Below are 21257 nucleotides of genomic sequence, written 5' to 3'. Positions count from 1 at the left end.
TGTAAACTAAAAGTCAATGTTAAAATTTTTTTATCAATATAATACACCTTTATTTACAGCAGTCCACTATACTATACATAAAACAATGGTGGGGTGAATTTCATAGAATTTACAGCACAGAAACATACCACTGTACTGGTTTGCACCGGTCTTTATGATCCACAAGAGCCAACTTCTCCTATTTCATCTTTTCCTATTAAAGTATCCTTCGATGTCTTTCCTCATGATGGCTTCCCTTAAATGCATCTCTGCTATTTGCCTCAAATGTTGGAAATTCCAGAACCAGACTATTCCTTAGATAAAGTTTTCTCATTTTTCCCAGTATTTAGCAGTTTTCAATTAGCTTTATGGATGCATTTTTAATGGGGCAACTAGTACCAATGCTTATATGTATTTATTAGGCTTTTGGTTAGTTTTGTTTGTTATTCTCAAACAGTTCTTTATCGTGATGCTACTACCTCTACTTACATATGGCTGCATGAAAATTCTGTGGATGAAGTGTCCTAGACTTAGCACGCCAGTGCAGCTGGAACAAATTTCACTCATTATAATTCGGCATGTAATTAACAGATTCAGAAGTTAAAAGCAGAATGAATTGTTCCTCAATATTTATTGGAGATGTGTTTGTTTTTATTTCTACCTACAAAACACTTGCATATGTTTTTTGACTGTTTTGTTTTGGAGTGCCACAATGATCGGTGCTGGGCCCTCAACTTTTTGTCGTTTCCATAAATGATTTGGGTGCGAGCATAAGAGGTACAGTTAGCAAGTTTGCAGATGACACCAAAATTGGAGGTGTAGTGGACAGCAAAGAGGGTTACATCAGATTACAACAGGATCTGGACCAGATGGGACAATGGGCAGATGGATGCTGCATTTAATTCAGATAAATGCGAGGTGCTGCATTTTGGGAAAGCAAATCTTAGCAGGACTTATACACTTAATGGTAAGGTCCTATGGAGTGTTGCTGAACAAAGAGACCTTGGAGTGCAGGTTCATAGCTCCTTGAAAGTGGAGTCGCAGGTAGATAGGATAGTGAAGAAGGCGTTTAGTATGCTTTCCTTTATTGGTCAGAGTATTGAGTACAGGAGTTGGGAGGTCATGTTGCGGCTGTACAGGACATTGGTTGGCCACTGTTGGAATATTGCGTGCAATTCTGGTCTCCTTCCTATCGGAAAGATGTTGTGAAACTTGAAAGGGTTCAGAAAAGATTTACAAGGATGTTGCCAGGGTTGGAGGATTTGAGCTATAGGGAGAGACTGAAGAGGCTGGGGCTGTTTTCCCTGGAGCGTCGGAGGATGAGGGGTGACCTTATAGAGGTTTACAAAATTATGAGGGGCATGGATAGGATAAATAGACAAAGTTCTCTCCCTGGGGTCGGGGAGTCCAGAACTAGAGGGCATAGGTTTAGGGTGAGAGGGGAAAGATATGAAAGGGACCAAAGGGGCAACTTTTTCACGCAGAGGGTGGTACGTGTATGGAATGAGCTGCCAGAGGATGTGGTGGAGGCTGGTACAATTGCAACATTTAAGAGGCATTTGGATGGGTATATGAATAGGAAGGGTTTGGAGGGATATGGGCCGGGTGCTGGCAGGTGGGACTAGATTGGGTTGGGATATTTGGTTGGCATGGACGGGTTGACCGAAGGGTCTGTTTCCGTGCTGTACATCTCTATGACTCTATGACTGCTTCTCCGAAGGTCAGACTGCCAGCAGCAATTCAGACCCATTCTCCCTTCCCATCTCAGGTGCACTGAGGAGGAAGCGTGCTATTCTCTATCAAAACCCATTCTGTGCTTCCTCTAGGTGGAGTGGTTGATTCCTTTTGTTCTTCACCACCATTGGCTGCATTTCAAGATCGTTTTGCTGGTTTCACTTCCCACGGTCTGTCTACTCTTATGGTGCCCTGAGGAGTAATGCTAGATGCTTGATATCACTATCCTAAAAGACAACTGTGAACCTGGGTGGTTTTGTCTTCATCATCATTCTCTTTGTCATTAACTTTCTCTTCTTGTTGCCCATTGCAGTGGTGGATCTGCATGAAGAGAAGGTGTACCATCCTTCTTAAGATTGCAGAGACAGAGAAGGGATGAATTGTGTTGTTTGAAAATTCACATGGATATCGGATAAGAAGCTACCATCTTCAACAGTTTTTAAATTCATTCATGGGATGTGGATGTCATTGGCAAAACCAGCATTTGCTTCCTATCTGTCCTTGAGAGAGCAGTGGCAAGTCCCACCTCACACTGTTGCAATCCATGTGGCAAAGCTGAGCAGTGGGTTCCTTATGGTCTGCGGAAGTGACATGCCACTGAAGTGTCACGCTGTCTGACATTTGCCTCAAAGCAGCTGAGGATTTTTGGCTTCTCAGTAAGTTTTATGGAAACGGAGGTTGGCAAAAAGTAACATAAACCAAGAGTTAATAATATGATTTAAACAACATTGCCAAGAGAATTGGACATACGCAGCACAATTCTTATTCAATCTGTCTGAAAGACTATGAAACAGTTGTATGCTCTTCGTGCTACTTTTGTAGCATCAGTCTTTATAACTACAGAAAGGTTAGAGGTCAGAAAGTAACTGAGAAGCCTATTATTATCAACAAGAATGGTCTGAGGACAATCATTTTACTGTAAAAGGAAACAGTCTATTAGATCACATGACAAGTCACACAGGATGTGATAGAAAATTAACTTCTCAGTTTCCCAAAGTAAAACAGCTGGTCGCTTAAGAATTTAATATTGTATTCACATACTCGATATTTGAATCCTTCCAATCAAAGTTCTGTAACTATCAGAGTTATAAATGACATGCTATATGACTGTGATAAAGGTAAACGATCCTTCCCTGTCCTTGAGCCGTCATGGCAGCCCACACCATACTTCTCCACTACCTCTCCACACCCGTTCAGTGGGATTGAATTGCACTTGCCTGGTTTCATTCTTATTTATCCAATGATAATCTTTATATAACGTGCTATGGCTTCTCTTCCTGTTTCTGTACGATTGCCTTTAGTGCTCTCCAATGATTTATCCCCAGCCCCTATATCTGATCTATATACTGCCCATTCAGTGACATAATCTAAATACATTATCAGTTCCTACACTCTGATGCTCTTCTAATATTCTCAATTTCGAGCTCTTTTATTTGTCATTTATATATCATTTGGATGAGAATGTGGAAGGTAAGCAGTGGGAAAGTTCAAATTCTTTAAAGTTTGAATTACATATAGACATCGTGATTAAAAAGGCATTTGACATGCTTGCCTTCATTGCTCAGTCCTTAAAGTATAGGAGTTGGAAAGTCAGGGTGAGGTTGAACAGGACTTTGGTGAGGCCTCTTTTGGAATACTGTGTCCAGTTCCGGTCACCCAGTAAGAAAAATGCTGGAGAGAGTTCAGAAAAGATTTACCAGGATGTTGCTGGGTATGAAAGGTTTGAGTTGTAAAGAAAGTTTCACTGGAGTGTTGGAGGTTGACAGGCAACATGATAGAAGTTCATAAAATAATGGGAGGTGTAGACAGAGTTAATGGTAGTTGTCTTTTCTGTAGGATGGGGGATTTCATGACTAGGGGGCACATTTTTGAAGTAAGAGGAGAGGGAGTTTTAAAAAATGTTACACAAAGTGGCTCGCATGTGAAACAAACTTCCTGAGGAAGTGGTGGATGTAGATACAATTACAATGTTTAAACGACATTTGGATAGATACAGGAATAGGAAAGGTATGAAGGGATAAAAAGGTAAAAACAATGACTGCAGATGCTGGAAACCAGGTTCTGGATTAGTGGTGCTGGAAGAGCACAGCAGTTCAGGCAGCATCCAAGGAGCTTCGAAATTGACGTTTCGGGCAAAAGCCCTTCATCAGGAATAAAGCCTGAAGTATGGAGAGATAAGCTAGAGGTGGGTGGGGGTGGGGAGAAAGTAGCATAGACTACAATGGGTGAGTGGGGGAGGGGATGAAGGTGATAGGTCAGGGAGGAGAGGGTGGAGTGGATAGGTGGAAAAGGAGATAGACAGGTAGGACAAATCCGGACAAGTCATGGGGACAGTGCTGAGCTGGAAGTTTAGATCTAGGGTGAGGTGGGGGAAGGGGAAATGAGGAAACTATTGAAGTCCACATTGATGCCCTGGGGTTGAAGTGTTCCAAGGTGGAAGATGAGGCGTTCTTCCTCCAGGCGTCTGGTGGTGAGGGAGTGGCGGTGAAGGAGGCCCAGGGCCTCCAAGCCCTCCGTTTTTCCTCTCCAGACATCCCCAACAGTACCCTTCCACCGACACTCTCATTCGTTTGGCTGAACTGGTCCTCACCCTTAACAATTTCTCCTTTGAATCCTCCCACTTCCTCCAGACCAAAGGGGTAGCCATGGGCACACGAATGGGCCCCAGCTATGCCTGTCTCTTTGTTGGCTACGTAGAGCAGTTGAACTTCTGTAATTACACCCGCACCACTCCCCACCTCTTCCTCCGCTACATTGATGACTGCATTGGCGCCACCTCGTGCTCCCGCGAGGAGGTTGAGCAATTCATCAACTTCACCAACACATTCCACCCTGACCTTAAATTTACCTGGACCATCTCTGACACCTCCCTCCCCTTCCTGGACCTCTCCATCTCCATTAATGACGACCGACTTGACACTGACATTTTTTACAAACCCACCGGCTCCCACAGCTACCTGGATTACACCTCTTCCCACCCTAACTCTTGCAAAAATGCCACCCCGTATTCCCAATTCCTCCGCCTCTGCCGAATCTGCTCCCAGGAGGACCAGTTCCACCACAGAACACACCAGATGGCCTCCTTCTTTAGAGACCGCAATTTCCCTTCCCACGTGGCTAAAGATGCCCTCCAACGCATCTCGTCCACATCCCGCACCTCCGCCCTCAGACTCCACCCCTTCAACCGTAACAAGGACAGAACGCCCCTGGTGCTCACCTTCCACCCTACCAACCTTCGCATAAACCAAATCATCCGCCGACATTTCCGCCACCTCCAAACAGACCCCAATACCAGGGATATATTTCCCTCCCCACCCCTTTCCGCCTTCCGCAAAGACCGTTCCCTACGTGACTACCTGGTCAGGTCCACGCCGCCCTACAACCCACCCTCCCATCCTGGCACTTTGTCCTGCCACCGTAGGAATTGTAAAACCTGCGCCCACACCTCCTCCCTCACCTCTATCCAAGGCCCTAAAGGAGCCTTCCACATCCATCAAAGTTTTACTTGCACATCCACTAATATCATTTATTGTATCCATTGCTCCCGATGCGGTCTCCTCTACATTGGGGAGACTGGACACATCCTAGCAGAGCACTTTAGGGAACATCTCCGGGACACCCGCACCAATCAACCACACCGCCCTGTGGCCCAACATTTCAACTCCCCTTCCCACTCTGCCGAGGACATGGAGGTCCTGGGCCTCCTTCACCGCCGCTCCCTCACCACCAGACGCCTGGAGGAAGAATACCTCATCTTCCGCCTCGGAACACTTCAACCCCAGGGCATCAATGTGGACTTCAATAGTTTCCTCATTTCCCCTTCCCCCACCTCACCCTAGTTCCAAACCTCCAGCTCAGCACTGTCCGCATGACTTGTCCGGACTTGTCCTACCTGCCTATCTTCTTTTCCACCTATCCACTCCACCCTCTCCTCCTTGACCTATCACCTTCATCCCCTCCCCCACTCACCCATTGTACTCTATTCTACTTTCTCCCCACCCCCACCCTCCGCTAGCTTATCTCTCCATGCTTCAGGCTCACTGCCTTTATTCCTGATGAAGGGCTTTTGCCCGAAACGTCGATTTCGAAGCTCCTTGGATGCTGCCTGAAGGTATGAAGGAATATGGGCCAGGAGCAGGTAGGTGGAACAAGTTTTCTTGGGGATTATGTTCAGCATGGACTGGTTGGACCAAAGCATCTGTTTCCATGCCATAAGACTCTGTGACTATAATACATGATATTTACAGGGCATGCTGACATAAGGAAAATCTTAACTTTATGAAAGAAACTTCTTAGAGGTGTCATTTTGCCATGAGACTGCAGAGGATATAAAAATGGCTCAATGTCACATTGTGTAATGTACATTGCCTTAACATATAATAGACGAGAGTGTGTTGCTGGAAAAGCACAGCAGGTCAGGCAGCATCCAAGGAGCAAAAGAATCGACGTTTCGGGCCGGATCCTTCATCAGGAATAGAGGCAGGGAGCCTCGGGGGTAGAGAGAGAAATGGGAGGGGGTGGGGCTGGGGAGAAGGTAGCTAAAAGTGCTATAGGTGGATGGAGGTGTGAATGGAGGTGATCGGTCGGAGAGGAGGGTGGAACGGATAGGTGGAAACAAGATTGACAGGTAGGACATGTCATGAGGATGGTGCTGAGCTTGAAAGTTGGAACGGGAATAAGGTGGGGAAGGGGAAATGAGGGAATTGGTGAAGTCCACATTGATGCCCTGGGGTTGAAGGGTTCCAAGGCGGAAGATGAGGTGTTTCTCCTCCAGTGAGTGGTGATAGAGGAGGCCGAGGACCTGCGTGTCATCGGCAGAGTGGGATGGGGAGTTGAAATGTTCAGCTACGGGGTGGTGGGGTTGATTGGTGCGGGTGTCCCGGATATGTTCTCTAAAGCGCTCTGCGAGAAGGCATCCAGTCTCCCCAATGTGGAGGAGACCGCAATAGAAGCAACGGATACAATAAATGACATGGGTGGAGGTGCCGGTGAAACTTTGATGGATGTGGAAGGCTTCTTTGGGGCCTTGGATGGAGGTGAGGGGGGAGGTGTGGGCGCAGGTTTTGCAGTTCCTGCTGTGGCAGGGGAAGGTGCCAGGATGGGAGGGTGGCTTGTTAGAGGGTGTCCACCTGACCAGGTAGTTGCGGAAAGCGGACAGAGGTGGGGAGCGAAATATATCCCTGGTGGTGGGATTCATTTGTAGGTGGCGGATGTGTTGACAGATGATGTGCTTTATGCGGAGGTTGGTGGGGTGGAAGGTGAGGTCCAGGGGGGTTCTGTCCTTGTTGCGGTTGGAGGGGTGGAGTTCGAGGATGGAGATGCGGGACATGGATGAGATGCATTGGAGGGCATCTTCAACCACGTCGGAGGGGAAACTTTGGTCTTTAAAGAAGGAGGCCATCTGGTGTGTTCTGAGGTGGAACTGGGACTGGTCGTCCTGGGAGTAGTGTGGTGGAGGCAGAGGAATTGGGAATACGGGATAGCATTTTGGCAGGAAGTAGGGTGGGAGGAGGTATAATTCAGGTAGCTGTGGGAGTCGGTGGGTTTGTAAAAAATGTCAGTGTTGAGTTGGTCCTTGTGGATAGAGATGGAGATGGCTAGGAAGGGGGTGGAAGGGTCAGAGATGGACCAGGTGAATTAGAGGTCAGGGTGGAATGCATTTGTGAAACTGATGAACTGTTCGACCTTCTCATGGGAGCATGAGGTGCCATCTTGCAGTCATCAATGTAGCAGAAGCACAGGTGGGGGGGGGGGCGGGGGGGGTGTCGGTGTATCTCTGGAAGATGAACTGTTTTATGTAACTGACAAAGAGGCAGGCATAGCTGTGGCATAGGATTGGAAAAAGAAATTGTTGAGGGTGAGGATCAGTTCAGCCAGACGAATCAGAGTGTCCGTGGAAAGGTACTGGTGGGGACGTCGGGAGAAGAAATGGAGGGCTTGGAGGCCCTGGTCATGGCGGATGGAGATGTAGAGGGAATGGATGTCCATGTGAAGATGAGGTGTTGGGGACCGGGGAAACAGAGTCTTGGAGGAGGTGAAGGGCATGGGGGGTGTCCCGAACGTATGTGGGGGGGGTTCCTGGACCGGGAGTGATAGGACAGTATCGAGGCAAGTGGATAGGTGGGGCGGTGCAGGCAGAGACGATAGATTGGCTAGGGTAATCAGGTTTGTGGATCTTGGGTAGGAGGTAGAATCGGGCAGTGCGGATTTCCCGACCTATGAGGTTGGAAGCTGTGGGTGGGAGATTCCCTGAGTCATAGAGTCATAGAGATGTACAGCATGGAAACAGACCCTTCGGTCCAACCCGTCCATGCTGACCAGATATGCCAACCCAATCTAGTCCCACCTGCCAGCACCTGGCCCATATCTCTCCAAACCCTTCCTATTCATATACCCATCCAAATGCCTCTTAAATGTTGCAATTGTACCAGCCTCCACCACATTCTCTTCAAGCTCATTCCATACACGTACCACCCTCTACGTGAAAAAGTTGCCCCTTAGCTTTCTTTTATATCTTTCCCCTCTCACCCTAAACCTATGCCCTCTAGTTCTGGACTCCCCGAGCCCAGGGAAAAGAGTTTGCCTATTTATCCTACCCATGCCCCTCATAATTTTGTAAACCTCTATAAGGTCACCCCTCAGCCTCCAACGCTCCAGAGAAAACAGCCCCAGCCTGTTCAGCCTCTCCCTGTAGCTCAAATCCTCCAACACTGGCAACATCCTTGTAAATCTTTTCTGAACCCTTTCAAGTTTCACAACATCTTTCCAATAGGAAGGAGACCAGAAATTCACGCAACATTGGTCTAACCAATGTCCTGTACAACTGCAACATGACCTCCCAACTCCTGTACTCAATACTCTGACCAATAAAGGAAAGCATACCAAACGCCTTCTTCACTATCCTATCTACCTGCGACTCCACTTTCAAGGAGCTATGAACCTGCACTCCAAGGTCTCTTTGTTCAGCAACACTCCCGAGGACCTTACCATTAAGTGTATAAGTCCTGCTAAGATTTGCTTTCCCAAAATGTAGCACCTCGCATTTATCTAAATTAAACTCCATCTGCCACTCCTCAGCCTATTGTCCCATCTGGTCCAGATCCTGTTGTAATCTGAGGTAACCCTCTTTGCTGTCCACGACACCTCCAATTTTGGTGTCATCTGCAAACTTACTAACTGTACCTCTTATGCTCACATCCAAATCATTTATGTAATCGACAAAAAGTAGAGGGCCCAGCACCGATCCTTGTGGCACTCCACTGGTTACAGGCCTACAGTCTGAAAAACAACCCTCCACCGCCACCCTCTGTCTTCTACCTTTGAGCCAGTTCTGTATCCAAATGGCTAGTTCTCCCTGTATTCCATGAGATCTAACCTTGCTAGTCAGTCTCCCATGGGGAACCTTGTCAAACGCCTTACTGAAGTCCATATAGATCACATCTACTGCTCTGCCCTCATCAATCTTCTTTGTTACTTCATCAAAAGACTCAATCAAGTTTGTGAGACATGATTTCCCACGCACAAAGCCATGTTGACTATCCTTTGCCTTTCCAAATACTGGGGTGATGAGGTTGTGTATGGTCCAGGAGTTGATGGTTTGGTGATGGGGGAGGGGATGGGGGGGGGTGATGTCATGGTCAAGGGGGTGGTAAGAGGAAGTGCCTTAGAGTTGGCACCTGGCTTCAGCAGTGTCGACTCTGATCTCCAGCATCTGCAGACCTCACTATCTCCTTAACATATAACAGCTACATGACTAGTGCCAATTTCGCCAATATTTAGCGAAAATTAGATTAGATTAGATTAGATTACTTACAGTGTGGAAACAGGTCCTTCGGCCCAACAAGTCCACACCGCCCCGCCGAAGCGCAACCCACCCATACCCCTACATCTACCCCTTACCTAACACTACGGGCAATTTAGCATGGCCAATTCACCTGACCTGCACATCTTTGGAGTGTGGGAGGAAACCGGAGCACCCGGAGGAAACCCACGCAGACACGGGGAGAATGTGCAAACTCCACACAGTCAGTCGCCTGAGGCAGGAATTGAACCCAGGTCTCTGGCGCTATGAGGCAGCAGTGCTAACCACTGTGCCACCGTGCCGCCCTCATCTTCCACCTCGGAGACCTGAAAAATATCCAGACATGGATTGAAAAGTGGCAAGTAACATTTAAGCCACACAAATGCCAGGCAATTACCCATCTACAATAAGAGACAATTTAATCACTGCCCTATAACATTCAATGGGATTACTTTCAATGAATCCACCACTATCAATATCCTGGTTACCACTAACTAGGTACTGAACTGGACTAGACACATAAATAGAGTGGCTACAAAAGCAAGTCGGAGGTTAGGAATACAGAAGCCAGTAGCTCACTTTTTGTCTTCCAAAAGCCTATCCATAAAGTGGAAGTCAGAAGGGTGATGGAATACTCCCTACCTTGCTAGATAAGTACAGCTTCAACAACACTCAAGAAGCTTGACACTATCAAGGACAAAGTAGCCTGCTTGTTTAGCACAGACATCTCCTTGCTCCACTGTTGATGCTCAGGTGCAACATCCACAAGATGCATTGCAGAAATATGCCAAGTATTTTTAGATTGCAACTTTCAAACACACAATCACTATCATCTGGCAGAAATGTCAGAACACTACCACCTACAATCCACTCACCAACCCGACTTGGAAAGATATCACTGTTCCTTTCATGTGACTGGGTCAAAATCCTAGATTTCATTCCCTAACAGCATTGTGAGTCTACCTACAGCACGTGGACTGCAATAGTTGAAGAAGGAGGTCACCCCTACCCTCTCCCGGGCAATAAATGCTGGCCTGACAAGTGACAACCATATCATATAAGTGAATTAAAAATCTTGTTTCATCTCTGCAGACTCAGCAAGAGTGGTCATACAGATTCTTTGAACCTTCTCCATCATTTAATCAAATCAAGGCTGATCTAATAGTGGCCTCAACTCCAGCATCCAGTTTACTCCTTCATATCCACTGACTTTGATGTTTTTCAAAACCATAACGACCCTTGTCTTAAAAATATTCAATGACCTAATCTTTACTGCTGTCTGGAAAGAAGGTTACAAAGTCTCTCAATCCTTGTCCAGCACACAAGGGAGAGAACGAGCTCGATGCAGGGGAGAGCAAGCCCAACACGGAGGAGAGCACAAGCCCAGCACAGGAGAGAGTGAGACCTGAGGTGATGTCAGTGAGGTAGGCACAGCAGTGAATGATGGCACCTGAAGGTCATCATTGTCTGGGTCTGGCACTGGTAGTGATGGAGGGGCACCACAGCAACATTGACCACGAGAATAGTCTCCAATATTGGTGAGCCCAGTGGGTGAGATGGCAAAGGTGAATCAGCATAGTGATGAAAGGTGACGCCTGAGGATCGGGTCTGACAAGACAGTGATGATTCTGAACCAGCTCAGAACTCATACATAGATGGGACTTCTCTTTAGGCTATATCTTTTGATTTTCTCTTATTCAAAAACTATCAAAATGGCACCTGTTTATGGCAAGAAATGAAAGGTTTTCACCATATTTTACTGTATTTCACTGTAAAATATACATGACCAATAAATCATTCATTCATTCAAAGACTCTGAGAGAACTCTTTGTCATAAACAGTGACTCCCTGTTTCTAGATCCTCCCATAAGAGACATCCTCTCCACATCTAACCTGTCAAGATCCCTCACAATCAATCACTTCTCTATGTTCTGAACTGCAGCGGATACAAATCTGCCCTGTCTAACTTTTCCTCAAGGAAGACAATCTACCCATTCAACGCAAACCTCTCTGTCCTGCCTCCAATACATTTACATCCTTTTTTAAATAAAGAAATGTATACTGTACCCTGCATAACTGAAGCATAACCGCCACACTTGTGTTCAATTCCCCTCACAGTAAATGGTAACATTCTGTTAGCTTTCCTAACTACTTGCTGAAACTATATACTAGCATTTTGCAATTCACGCAAAGGACACCTAGATCCCTCTGCACCTCAGAGCTCTGCAATCTCTCATGATATTGAAAATGTGTTTCTTTTTTAAATGTCCTGCCAAAATGGACAACTTTACAAAAAAGAACCAAAGAATTGAAGATGTTGGAAATCAGAAACAAAAACAGAGATTGCTGGAAAAACTCAGCAGGTTTAGCAATATCTGTGGTAGAAGGGTTCTGAAGCAGGGTCACTGGACCCAAAATGTTAACTCTGATTTGTCTCCACAGATGCTGAAATATCACATGCAACTCAGAGGGAAGTACACTAAGCATTAAATGAAAACCTCTCACTCACAAGACGGCAGACCTGTGCTGCAAGAACAGAGCAAGTTGGTTGACAGTGATGATCGACTTCATCCTAGAGCTTTAAAAAAATGGCGAGGAAATTAATTTTCCAAAATACGGCAGATATAGGATGACTCCATTAGATTGGAAAACCATTAGATTGGTTCATTTTTTGTAAAGTTGTCCATTTTGGCAGGAAATTTAAAAAAAACACATTTTCAATATCATGAGAGATTGCAGAGCTCTGAGATGCAGAGGGATCTAGGTGTCCTTTGCGAGAATTGCAAAACGCTAGTATATAGTTTCAGCAAGTAGTTAGGAAAGCTAATAGAATGTTACCCTTTATTCAAAAAGGGAAGAGAGACAGCAGGAAATTGCAGGCCAATTAGCTTAGCATTTGTCATTGAATGAAGTTGAAGATGTTATAGCAGGGCACTTAGGAGTTATGGTAATTAGGTACAGTCAACATGGCTTTGTGAAAGGGAAATTATGCTTAGCCAACTTAATGGAGTTCTTTGAAGAAGTAAAATGTGTTATGGATAGAAGGGAAGCAGTAGATGTACCTTACATAGAATTCCAAAAAAGTAATTGATAAGGTGCAACTTCAAAAGCTATTGAGGCCAATAAAAGCTTATTGTCTAGAGTGTAGCAATTTGCCATGCAAAGTAGATTATTAAACAATAGGAATGAGAGGTAAAGCACAGATGTGTCATTTTCGTGCTGCCAAGTGGTGTGGCCCCGGGGTCAGTGCTGGGACCTCTATTGTTTTGAGAGTGCCCAGAGGTTTGGATGTCGAGCTTTCATTTCTCCCAGGAGTTCTAAGGAGGAAAGCTGTTCATGTTTCACTCTTCTTCCTTGATGCCATGCCATTGTCTTGTCTATGTGCACCAAACGCATTGGTAAGACATGAGGTATGGTAGTTTAAGACAAATCATAAAGCTAAGTAGAATTATTTCCTTACCTTTATGTACCCCAGTGTTCTGAATAGCAAGAAATGAAGAGTAAATTGAAAAGGCTGCGCAGAAGTTTCCTTCTGGTTAAGCTGAAAGCTTGCACCAACACACAAATAAGCAAATTCAAGACACTTCCTTGTGGCTCCTTCTGGAGCCCATAGTTAATTAAAGTTTTATTTGATTGATTTCAAATTAGGTGCAACAACAATACAAGTCATTGAAGAATTGTGCATCGACGTATTTCAAAAACTTTTAAGTACTTCTAAATTAAATTCATTTCATATGAATGCATTATGTTGGAACATAATCCAAGTTGTGTGCAATTCTTCTCAACATATAATATTGGAGAATTTACCTAACTATACCAACATAACATTCTCTTCCTTTCTCCTCATGGACAAAGTTAAAGAACACACAACACCAGGTTATAATCCAACAGGTTTATTTGGAAGTACTAGCTTTCAGAGTGCTGCTCCTTACCTGATGAAGGACTTCCAAAAAGACCTGTTGGACTATAAACTGGTGTTGTGTGATTTTTAACTTTATCCACCTCAGTCCAACATCGGCAGCTCCACATCATTTCTCCTCATGAACTTATCTACCTTTTCTTTAAAGACTTCTGTGCTATCCATCACAGCCACTCCTTATGCAAGATGTTCCACAATATCAGCACTCCTTGGGTTAAGGGATTTCTCCTAATTTCTTAGTTTATTTAGTACTAATTACATTACATTCATGGTCACTTGTTTTTCATATTCATATAGTGGAAAGTTCACTACATCACAACAAACCCTTCACACTTTGAGATCAGAAAGATAATCATATAACATTAACTTTTCTAAACAGACCTAAGCTGTTCAATCTGTCATCTTAATTCTGATATTGACCCTCATAGCACCTTCCCCAGCATTTACAATTTTTTTTTGTAACATGGAGACAGACTCTGCACAGTATCCAAGTATGATCAAACAAAGCTTCACAGTATATTTAACTGTCACACATTGGTCTCTCCAGCTAAAACAGAACACACTTTTTTTCTGTACATGTGGTCTAACTCTGGTCTAGCAGAATTGACCAACCAATAGTTTCTTGAGTTAACTTGATCAGCTTCCATTTCAAAAAATACCCACGTGAACCAAAATAAGAATCTGACCAGTAATTGAGAGTTTTTGAATCATGACAAGGGTTGCACATTCTGACAACAGCTGAGGTTCCAGTGGCACAGTGGTAATGGCACTACCTCTGGACTAGGAGGTCTGGGTTCAAGTCTCATCTGTTCTTTGGGTATACAACATTAACTTTAACAGTTTGATTAGAAAAATATCTATCCACACTGATCCACACTCCTAACAATTGTCCCACACTGTTTTCAAAAATGCCAACCTCTTTCATTAGGGCTGGGTAAACACATGCTGGGCTTGCCAGCAATTTTTAAGAATTTGTGAAAACAAAATTAATCTATTTATTATGTCCATTTTAACACTCAATGCCTAACATCCCTCTTATGGTATCATGATATGTTTATGAGTCCTGAATTATCAATCAGGAGTCTAAACCACCATCCCTTCTTGAGGTAGTTGTCCTATGATAACCATGGGGAGGGTGCTTGTAGCACAGTGGTAGTGTCTCTACCTCTGATCCAAGATGCCCGGCTTTAAGTCCCACCTCCTTCAGAGGTGTGTAATAACATCTCTGAACAGACTGATTAGAAAACACCCTATACTAACCATGACAGGCCATTACCAGGTTGATTACAGATATTTTCTTTAACTCTTTACGATGTAGTAGCTCCCCCCTCCTCAATCCAGTGATATCATGTGTATTTTGTGTGTATTCTTTCCTTTAAGATTTTGTAACACTGTTCAACAAGAGACCACTGAGCAACAGTTGTATATCTCAGGAATGGGTTAAGAGCAAATAATAGTTTCAGGACACAAACACAGGAGTAACGTTGCAAAAATGAACCTAGGTCAAATAGGCACTTACACAAGAAAAATGCAAAACTAGACTAAATAATAGATGTTAGCATTCACTATTGCAAGTTGACAATATTAAAAAATTGTTAGTAAATTGTAGCGATGTGAAATAAATATAATGAAGAGGAGGAAAAATGAGGATTTTAATAAATTCTCTCCATTAATCATCTTACCTTGTCTGGAAACAAAAAATGAATTTTCTAAACATCTAGATCATATGATGTCAAACTAGTTCCTCTAAATCTCACAGGTTTCACTGTGTGAATGCAATTTGTACATAAAGATTTTCATTTATTTCACACAGTTTCCAAATTTTTTCCATCCATTTCTCTCATTCCTTCGTACTGCTTATTGTCAAGTGTCTGCCTCACTGGACAGCTAGTTAGTGAATTGTTTTGCATAGTAATTTTTAATCTATCAATCACTACGCTGTAAATGCACGTTTACTGTTAACAGATGGAAATGCAACTAAGAAATGAAAATAAATAAAAGACAAGAAAAATAGATAATTTGGCCATTTGAGCTTGCTTTGCCATTCAACAAAATCATGGCAGATCTTCTGCCTCATCTCCATTTCATGCAGCTAATATTCCTGGTTTCAGAGAGTTCAGAACCAAAATATCAATCTCACATATACTCAACCACAAAGGATCCACAACTCTCTGAAATAAATAATTCAAAAGATTCATAATTATTTGAGTTAAGAAATTGTTCTACTTCATTCCTAAATGATTATTCTGAGGCTTTTACCATATTTTCTAGATTCCCCAGTCAGGCCAAACAACCTCTCAGTGTCTAACCTGTGAAGCCCCTTCAGATTCATACATGTTTCAATGAAATCATCTCATATTCTTCCAAACTCTAGAGAACACAGACCTAGTTTGTTCAACCTTTCACCAAAGAACAATATGAACCAATCTAATGAGCTTTCACTGTATCACAGCCAATGTAAGTATTTGATTGCTTAGATGCAAAATCCAAAACTGTGCAGTTTTCCAGATGTGTTTTCAATTTAGACCTCTACAATTGCACCAAGATTTCCTTATGCTCATATTCAAACTTCCTTGCAATAAAGACAGTCATGCCGTTTGCCATTCTCATTGTTTGCTATATGTGCATACTAACTTTGTGTTCTTTGTACATGTTTCCTAGCTCTTTCTGAGCGTTAATACACACAAGTTTCACACATTTAAAAACATCTGCTTGTCGATTTTTATTACCAAAATGAAAATCTTACGTCCCCTTTCTTACTGAACCAACCTTGTCCTACCCTTCTCTGCTAACACGTGGACACAGCTTCAAACCTAAGCTTTTTATTTGGAACAGGAGTACAGCACATGCAAACTTCAACTATTGCAATTGTATACGAGGTAAAATCCTAAAGGAGCCTTCCACATCCATCAAAGTTTTACTTGCACATCCACTAACATCATTTATTGTATCCGTTGCTCCCGATGCGGTCTCCTCTACATTGGGGAGACTGGGCGCCTCCTAGCAGAGCGCTTTAGGGAACATCTCCGGGACACCCGCACCAATCAACCAAACCACCCCGTGGCCCAACATTTCAACTCCCCCTCCCACTCTGCCAAGGACATGGAGGTCCTTGGCCTCCTTCACCGCCACTCCCTCACCACCAGACGCCTGGAGGAAGAACGCCTCATCTTCTGCCTCGGAACACTTCAACCCCAGGGCATCAATGTAGACTTCAACAGTTTCCTCATTTCCCCTTCCCCCACCTCACCCTAGTTCTAAGCTTCCAGCTCAGTAACTGTCCCCTTGAGTTGTCCGGACTTGTCCTACCTGCCTATCTTCTTTTCCACCTATCCACTCCACCCTCTCCTCCTTGACCTATCACCTTCATCCCCTCCCCCACTCACCCATTGTACTCTATGCTACTTTCTCCCCACCCCCACCCTCCTCTAGCTTATCTCTCCATGCTTCAAGCTCACTGCCTTTATTCCTGATGAAGGGCTTTTGCCCGAAACGTCGATTTCGAAGCTACTTGGATGCTGCCTGAACTGCTGTGCTCTTCCAGCACCACTAATCCATATTATTGCAATTGTATGATGACCACTTTTTCCCAGAGGTTGTTTTATCATGGTTTACAAATTAAATGTTCCTAATCTGTAGCTGGTTCTGTAGCATATTGTTCCAGGAAATTAATCCAAAATGTTATTCAAACTTATCTTTCAGATCACCTGTTATATAGTTGAGGAAAACAACAAAGCAACTCTTGATTTATAAGTAAATATTGATCAATGCAGCTAGAAAAACAATTAAACAAAATATTCCCCATTCAGTAAATTAATTTGTTGTCCCTACCTCTGCTCAAATGGAACATTTTCACTAGGTCACATATATCAAGAGTTGGATTTCCTGTACAACAGATGGAAACACAGTCAGCAGATCTGTATTTTAATTGGGCTATACAAAACTTAGATTCAAATACAAAAATGTATTAGGTAGAACACTAACCATCTCTAAATTTCTGCAAATCTGTGAAATATGCTGAGGCAAACTGGTGGATATTTTCTGGCTGATCTTGGACAACTGCTCTGCCTAATGCCTCTAGCAGGGATTTCAAACCTTCGGGTACCATAAGTTTACCGTGTGAAGGCATCTTGGGAAATTTATGATATACCTGAATGAGGGCGAAAGAGGAAGAGAGGGAAAAAAAAAATGATTTTAGTGCAGCAAACTTAATTTTGCAAGATTAACTTCACTGTTGAATTCATATGTGAAGTCCTTCCCCAACACAAAAAAGTACTTTCACTAGCTACACAAGATATTGCACACATTGAAAACTAAGGTATTTAAGAGTAGAACACATTTTCTATTCTGCCCCAAAAGAGCTTTAGTCTAATATTCTATCTGTGTGACAACATTTCATAGCGAGAATTAATAGTGATAAATTTCAGAGCAAACTTTGAACTTTGGCTAGAAAAACATTGTACCAACTTGAATTAATAGAAGCAGACTGTAACATCATGGTTATTGCTTATGCTGTGGAAACATGATTTGATAGGGATTACTGGTAAATTTATTTGTACAATCTCCAGCAATGTTATCTATCAAAGTTCACTAATACACCAATGCTACATCAAAAGCTTCCAACGTTAACTGATTGTGTGATTAAATTACATAATAAAGGACCAGACATTTTGGAACACATTCCAGTAATACTTAGACACATTGGAGTCCTTTCCATTTCTCAACCCATTCAAGTGAAAATCAGTGAATAAGCAGAGATTTGCCTACAATGTCTTCCCTTCCTGCTTCAATGCTACTATTATCTCTGATGCTTGATCCCTGCCTATTTTAAGCTATATGCTTCAGTGACATCACACATAATAACAACACCAGGTTTTGCACAGATACTGGTGATATCCAGCTCTATTAGAACACTAGTTCACTCAATACTACCATTATTATGAAGTTATCAAACTGCATTTTACATCCAGTAGTGCTTGAGCAGAATCCTCTTAGTCTTTGGCCCCCGCAGAACTTTCCATTTCTACTTACCAATTTCGCCCCTCTCCCTGGAAACTAATGAAGCTAGATCAGATTTAACGATGGTGCCCAAATAGTGCTCCTGTGTATAGCTTTAAGTTCTTTTGAGAGGATTTGTAGCTCAGGTTGAGATTCTGGATGTAGGTTTTCTCGCCCAGCTGAAAGGTTCATGTTCAGACGTTTCGTCACCCAACTAGGTAACATCTTCAGTGAGCCTCCGGACGAACCATTGCTGATAATTCCTGCTTTCTATTTATATGTTTGGGTTTCTTTGGGTTGGTGATGTCATTTCCTATGGTGATGTCATTTCCTTTTCTTTTTCTCAGGGGATGGTAAATCGGGTCCAAGTCAACGTATTTATTGATAGAGTTCCGGTTGGAATGCCAAGCTTCTAGGAATTCTCGTGCATGTCTCTGTTTGGCTTGTCCTAGGATGTATGTGTTGTCCCAATCAAAGTGGTCTCCTTCTTCATCTACTTGTAAGGATATTAGTGAGAGAGGGTCATCAACTACCCACAAATGACATGACCCTCCCTCACTAATATCCTTACATACAGATGAGGAAGGACACCACTTCGACTGGGACAACACATCCATCCTAGGACAAGCCAAACAGAGACATGCACGAGAATTCCTAGAAGCATGGCATTCTAACCGGAACTCTATCAACAAACACATTGACTTGGATCCTATTTACCACCACCTGAGAAAAAGAACAGGGAATGACATCACCATATGAAATGATATCACCCTAGGAAATGACATCATCAACCCAAAGAAACCCAAACATATAAATATAAATAGAAAGCAGGAATCATCAGCAATGGTTCATCCAGAGGCTCACTGAAGATGTTACCTGGTATGGTGACGAAATGTCTGAACATGAACCTTCCAGTTCAGCGAGCAAACCTACATCCAGCTTTAAGTTCTGTTCGGGAATTCAAGTGGGTACCACTGTTAATAGGAAAAGCTAAAAGGAATCACATGTCATTGCACAAAATGGATGTCATAGGGCAGGGATTTAATTAATATTTCCTTCTTTGATCCAATGTGCCCATTTCTAGCACAGACCCAAATGTGTCATCATGGATGCAAGTTCCGTATTTAAATGATCGCACTTGTGAATTTTGAATTGAGGGTCACTGGAGGAGGACACCACCAACAGGATCAACATTTGTTAAGACCTAGGAGCAGAAATAGGCTATTGAGCCCATCAGGTCTACTCCACCATTCAATGAGATCACGGCTAACCTGATAATTCACTACTTTCCTACCTTTCCCCCTCTTACCTCTCAATTCCATTACTGATCAGAATGTGTATTTCAACCTTGAATATACTTAACATGCCAGCGTCTACAACTATTCTGTGATAAACAATTTCACATATTTAGTACCCTCAGAAGAAATTCCCTCTCTTTTCTGTCTTAAATGGGTGACCCTTACTCTGAGATTAAGGGGCTTAAAACTGTACACAGCATCTGGATATAGGTTTGCTTGCTGAGCTGGAAGGTTCATTTTCAGACGTTTTGTCACCATACTAGGTAACATCGCCAGTGAGTCTCCAGATGAAGCATTGCTGACAATTCCTGCTTTCTATTTATATGTTTGGGTTTCTTTGGGTTGGTGATGTCATTTCCTGTGGTGATGTCATTTCCTGTCATTTTTCTTAGGGGGTGGTAAATGGGGTCCAAGTCAATGTGTTTGTTGATAGACTTCCAGTTGGAATGCCATGCTTCTAGGAATTCCTGTGCATGTCTGTATTTAGCTTGTCCTAGGATGGATATGTTGTTCCGGTTGAAGTGGCGTCCTTCCTCATCTGTATGTAAGGATATTAGCAAGAGAGGGTCATGTCTTTTTGTGGCTAGTTGATGTTCATGTATCCTGGTGCTAGTCTTCTGCCTGTTTGTCCAATGTAGTGTTTGTTACAGTTATTGCAAAGTATTTTGTAAATGACATTAGTTTTGCTTGTTATCTGCATAGGGTCTTTGAAGTTCATTAGCTGCTACTTTAGTGTGTTGGTGGGTTTGTGGGCTACCATGATGCCAAGGGGTCTGAGTAGTTTGGCTGTCATTTCTGAGATGTCTTTGATATAGGGGAGAATGGCTAGGGTTTCTGGACGTGATTTGTCTATTTGTTTGGGTTTGTTGCTGAGAAATCTGCGAACTGTGTTCATTGGGTTCCCATTCTTTTTGAATACACTGTATAGGTGATTTTCCTCTGCTCTGAGTAGTTCCTCTGCAATATTTGGTCCGTATGTATTGTGAAAAACATACAGACAACAAAAAGAGACATGCCCGAGAATTCCTCGAAGCATGGCATTCCAACCGGAACTCTATCAATCAACATATTGACATGGACCCGATTTACCACTCCCTGAGAAAAAGAACAAGAAATGACATCACCGTAGGAAATGACATCACCAACCCAAAGAGACCCAAACATATAAATGGAATAGCAGAATCATCAGCAATGGCTTGTCAGGAGGCTCACTGAAGATGTTACCTAGTATGATGACAAAACATCTGAAAATGAACCTTACAGCTCAGCAAGCAAACCTACATTCAGAACCTCAACTTGTGCTACAAATCTTCTCAAAGCTTGCTATTCACAGCATTCCAAGTGTGGTGAATAGTGTCCTCTACAGTTTTAGCTATAATTCTCTATTTTTATACTCGATTCCCTTTATTTTAGTTCCTTTATTACTCTTGCCAAATTGAATAATCGCTCATTTTCCCAAGTTTTTGCAAATGTGCTTAACCTGTGTATCCCTCTGCAGAGTCATCCTCATCACTTGCCTTCCCACCTT

The 21257-nt window shown here is 43.2% G+C and overlaps 1 protein-coding gene across 7 annotated transcripts in view; it reads right to left on the bottom strand.

The window, feature by feature from the left end:
* LOC140476849 (uncharacterized) overlaps window positions 1–21257 on the bottom strand; it is a 71158-nt gene that overhangs the window by 20905 nt on the left and 28996 nt on the right. For all 7 annotated transcript variants that reach the window (XM_072569690.1, XM_072569685.1, XM_072569686.1 and 4 more), the window contains 2 exons: window positions 17418–17583; window positions 17265–17318 (listed from right to left, as the gene is read on the bottom strand). In XM_072569690.1, coding sequence (XP_072425791.1) covers window positions 17265–17318; window positions 17418–17562 — 199 coding nt within the window. In that variant the 5' untranslated portion in view covers window positions 17563–17583. The remainder of the gene's footprint in view (window positions 1–17264; window positions 17319–17417; window positions 17584–21257) is intronic.

Source organism: Chiloscyllium punctatum, chromosome 5, assembly GCF_047496795.1.
Source record: "Chiloscyllium punctatum isolate Juve2018m chromosome 5, sChiPun1.3, whole genome shotgun sequence".
Taxonomy (NCBI): Eukaryota; Metazoa; Chordata; class Chondrichthyes; order Orectolobiformes; family Hemiscylliidae; genus Chiloscyllium; species Chiloscyllium punctatum.
This window is presented reverse-complemented; position numbering and strand designations above follow the sequence as displayed.